The sequence below is a fragment of the Notothenia coriiceps genome, unplaced genomic scaffold, assembly GCF_000735185.1.
Source record: "Notothenia coriiceps isolate Sejong01 unplaced genomic scaffold, NC01 NC01_scaffold00026080, whole genome shotgun sequence".
In the NCBI taxonomy this organism is placed as follows: Eukaryota; Metazoa; Chordata; class Actinopteri; order Perciformes; family Nototheniidae; genus Notothenia; species Notothenia coriiceps.
In genome coordinates, this window is record NW_011358781.1 from 5,491 (window position 1) to 10,218 (window position 4,728).

Consider the following 4,728-nt stretch of genomic DNA (forward strand, 5'->3'; position numbering starts at 1 on the left):
TTCCTCCTCGGCACATTAGTGCGCTGGTTTCCATATTCCCCACCGGAAACCTTATGTCTCGTAGATGTTGCTGCATTACTGAGGCCATGCAGGAATATGTGGGGACTGTACTCGTGCTGATGGATGACTAATGGCTCCGTCTGCTTTCAGTTGAGCTCAATGCACACGCACCATGAGCAGCAGCTGGACCGCTCTCCTCCTGCTGGCATTGCCATAGCTACAGCTCTTGTTTGTTGTATAAGGGAGTGTCCTCTATAACCACCTAAATATGACCTGTGGTGAGACCACTTCAAATGGCACTCGCAGGGCAACGTACACACACGTGCACACACACTCTCAGTCGCACACAGACCCTACCAGCGATGGCAATTCGTTTTTTCCTCTGGCAGCGAATCAAACACATGTTGAATGGCGAACAAACGGCCCTATTTTCCAGTTATTCAGTGATTTTAATCTCTCTCCAAGAAGCCACAAACACAGTTGCTGCAGGGTGTGGTGGAACTGACCCAGTTAAACCTCAGTATGCCCCGAGAACTCTGACAAAGACGTAACTCAACCTCAAGACATAAGAGCCTTGTGCGCCTGTTTGTGTGTGTGTGTGTGTGTGTGTGTGTGAGAGAGAGAGTGAGAGAGAGTCCAACCTGGCTGTTTTACTGTGTTGCTGCAGGGTTCGACCTGATGAAGTTCTTTAACGTGAGAGACATCCTGGGCACCAGAATCGATGAAGGCCAGAGTGCTTACGTTCGCCTCGGCACCATGCCCATTGTCCAGCAAACAGAGTAAGTGACCTCACTGTTATACTGCAAACAATTAAGCATTAATCACCAATATCTTCCTCTGTTGTTCCCCAAATGTGTCCTGGAGAGAGACTTCTTGAAAAGTCAACGCCTGACTCATGATGTGTTCTTAAACTGCAGGATTGTTGGTACCTGTGTGTTATAATGATGAATCCCATCGTCAGCCAAAATTAAGAGTGTGCCAGTTTATCCTAATTAGCAACCCCCTTAAAAAGGCATGAGAGAAGTGCCGTGTGCAAACGCAGAAATACAAATTTAAAAAAAAGCAGAATCAAGAATGCCATAAACAAAAGTCTAAAAACTGTGGAGCACTGGATGCAGATTTTTTTCTTTTTAAATGGAATACTTCTGCAGGAAAACATTTGTTTTTTCCTTTAAAAATAAATAAATAAATACAATGTTTTAATAAAAATAATGCAAATAGCTATTAAAATATATTATTAGTGATATAAATAATATAGTTAATCCTAAATCCTAAGCAATTATTTTGCACAAATCCCAAAAAGAAAACTTTGTTGAATGTCAGAAAAAAAACTGCCTTTTAATTAGATAATTCCTTTTAAGATCTGTTGGTGATTAATGCCAAATAATCTGCCAAATCTGTTCTGAATAGTTGTTAAGAAGTTACTTTAAAGTCATGGATAGAGAATCCTGTTGGGACCCTACTTTGAATATACACAATTGATGACATTTACATGTACTTATGCATGTTTTAATTAACCTCAGAAGTCATGAAATGTTATCGGATCCATCAGCACTTCTTACAGTCCTGATCAAATTAAGATACTCCATACAAAAGTGTTGTTCATAATCAGAATATTGCAATGACATTTTAGCGGTAACAAAGTAAAAAATAGAAACTGTTTAATTTGAAGTTTTTTACATTCAATTCTAAACTTTAACCGGGTCACTTCAACCCTGTGTTTATCAGAAAACGTAGAATTAAGAGCAGTTTATTTTAATACTAACAATGTGCTTGTTTTCTGCAGGGATGTGTTTCCTCAGGGTTTGCCAGATGAATACGCCTTTGTGACCACGTTCAAATTCAGGAAGACCTCAAGACGGGAAGACTGGTACCTCTGGCAGGTCTTCGACAAATATGGAATCCCACAGGTGGGTCCGCCGAATGTAAACAGTAGTAAATATGACTATTACTGTATGTGTCTGGATTTAGACATTACTATGTCAACTCAGAATAGACTCTCCTCTCCAACTCTTCAGACCTTTTGAAAATCATTGGGCATAAAAAGAGGAATTATATTTAGACTTCCAATCATGCTTTTTAAATGCAATGTTATTATTCTAACTGTAATACTATCATGATTGTGTTAAGCTAATATTTGATGTCTTATTATGCCTTATCCTCTACGTTTTTTAAAAGTATCAAGTACGCAAATCATTTTTAAGTTAAATAAAGGTGGGGTATGTAATTTATTTCAGAATCACTTTTTGTTATATTCCATAGAATACTCTTAACATCCCGATAGCAATAAATACATAAAAAAATATCATCTGTGGAAGCCGTGGCGCTGTAAAAAGCTCGACCAATCATCTGAGCCGGCCCGGCTAAAGTAACTGGATGGCCTACCTGCCTGTCAGCCTTCCATCTGTGCACAAACGTATCTCGTGCCCTCATTGGTCATGTGCGCGTTTGTGTGTCTTGGGGGAGGGGCTCTGTAAGGAAGTGGCTGATTTCTTCCGGTTGTGTATTTTCAAATTGTAGCGCACTCGAGCTGGTTTCTCCAAAATTACCTACCCCACCTTTAAGGAAGCTTTACTGCAGTTTAAATTGTAATGTAATGGTTTTGTATCGGTATCCAATATAAGCGGTATTGAGCGATCTTGAATTAATATCTACTCAAAGTACCAAAAGTAGTCATTATGCACATATATTATATTACTATGATTGATTACAAAATATGGACATATTGCAGCTGGTGAATAGGGCGATTATTTTAAATACTTTTTAGACTTCTGAGTAGCTTGTGAATTCCCCCTGGAGATCATTACAGTCTTTAATAAAACATCATAATTCACTTTTTTGAATAGAAGAACAAAGTGGCAGTGAATAGAAATACTCAAGGAGCGAACAGGCACATCAAGATAAGATAAGAAGTACTTTATTGAGCCCAATTTGGGAAATGTTTATGTTGCAGGGGCTTAAAAAGACAAGCCATTAGAGAAATTAAAAGACTAGAAATAAACAATCCAAAATGTAAACGTCTCAAATAGCATTAAAAAAGTAGAAAATATACATGTGATTAAGCACAGTTATTGATTGATTGATTGTTGTGCTTTTACTTATGTTTTAATGTGTGCATGTGTATAAATGGGTCTGTTGATTGTGTATATATAGGTACATACATATTTGTATTAGGGTTGCCAGAAACTGACCATGATCAAAATCGATTATTCGGCAGCCCTGGTGAATAATAATCGATTATTCTACCGACCCCTCTCCCGACAGTATGAAGTTGACTTGTGATTGTGTTCTGGTTTTATATTTCAGTATCTGTAAGCAACTGGGACTGAAAGAATATTGTTTTCATTTGACTTTTTAATGGTTATTTCCGAACCCTAACCAATTTCTTTTTTTTGTAAGAAGGGGCTGGTAAAATAAGATTCATTCAAGATTCAAGGCTTTTATTTTCATGTGTACATACAGTAGATGCAGTGTAGTTATGTCGATGAAAATCTTAGGTCACAGGCTCCTCCAACAGTGCAACACAATAGTGCCATAAGAGTCTATATACAAGTGATACATAATGTGTGGGTTGCAAACAGGTGCTATCAAAAAAACAACTAGTATAAGTGTACATGTTTTGTTTTAAAATAACTGCCATGTGTGGAATGAACAAATAATTTTTTTTAAAAACTGTTACTGACTGCCTGTGTTTCCCCCCTCCTATCTTTAAACTGTCCTGTGTCTCTCCAGGTGTCGATACGTCTGGACGGAGACAACAAAGCGGTGGAATATAACGCCGTCGGCCTGATCAAAGACGCGGTCCGAGCCGTGTTCAAGAGCCCTGAAGTCGACAACCTGTTCGACCGCAACTGGCACAAGATCGCCATGAGCGTGGAGGCCAAGTCCGTGTCTCTGTATCTGGACTGCAAACTGATCCAGACTCTGCCCATCGGGGACCGCGAGGACATCGACATCCAGGGGAAGACTGTGATCGGGAAGAGGCTATACGACAGCGTGCCCATCGATGTGAGTCTTTGTGGTTTCATATTTAAACTTCATGTCTCTTCTACATCAACATGTGTCCCCTCTTCTTCATGTCTCTTCTACATCAACATGTGTCCCCTCTTCTTCATGTCTCTTTTACATCAACATGTGTCTCATGTCTCTTCTACATCAACATGTGTCCCCTCTTCTTCATGTCTCTTCTACATCAACATGTGTCCCCTCTTCTTCATGTCTCTTCTACATCAACATGTGTCCCCTCTTCCTCATATCTCTTTTACATCAACATGTGTCCCCTCTTCTCCATGTCTCTTCTACATCAACATGTGTCCCCTCTTCTTCATGTCTCTTCTACATCAACATGTGTCCCCTCTTCTCATGTCTCTTCTACATCAACATGTGTCCCCTCTTCTCCATGTCTCTTCTACATCAACATGTGTCCCCTCTTCTCCATGTCTCTTCTACATCAACATGTGTCCCCTCTTCTTCATGTCTCTTTTACATCAACATGTCCCCTCTTCTCATGTCTCTTCTACATCAACATGTGTCCCCTCTTCTTCATGTCTCTTTTACATCAACATGTGTCCCCTCTTCCTCATATCTCTTTTACATCAACATGTGTCCCCTCTTCTCCATGTCTCTTCTACATCAACATGTGTCCCCTCTTCCTCATGTCTCTTCTACATCAACATGTGTCCCCTCTTCTTCATGTCTCTTCTACATCAACATGTGTCCCTATCTCGT

At 39.7% G+C, this 4,728-nt stretch overlaps 1 protein-coding gene across 1 annotated transcript in view; it reads left to right on the forward strand.

The window, feature by feature from the left end:
* Positions 1 to 667: 667 nt before the first annotated feature.
* The window catches only part of LOC104956450 (collagen alpha-1(XXII) chain-like), a gene marked incomplete at its 5' end in the record, with an annotated part of 8,860 nt that continues 4,799 nt past the window's right edge, over positions 668 to 4,728 (forward strand). The window contains 3 exons of the mRNA XM_010783932.1: positions 668 to 779; positions 1,787 to 1,910; positions 3,733 to 4,008. Of these exons, the coding sequence (XP_010782234.1) occupies positions 668 to 779; positions 1,787 to 1,910; positions 3,733 to 4,008 (512 nt within the window). The remainder of the gene's footprint in view (positions 780 to 1,786; positions 1,911 to 3,732; positions 4,009 to 4,728) is intronic.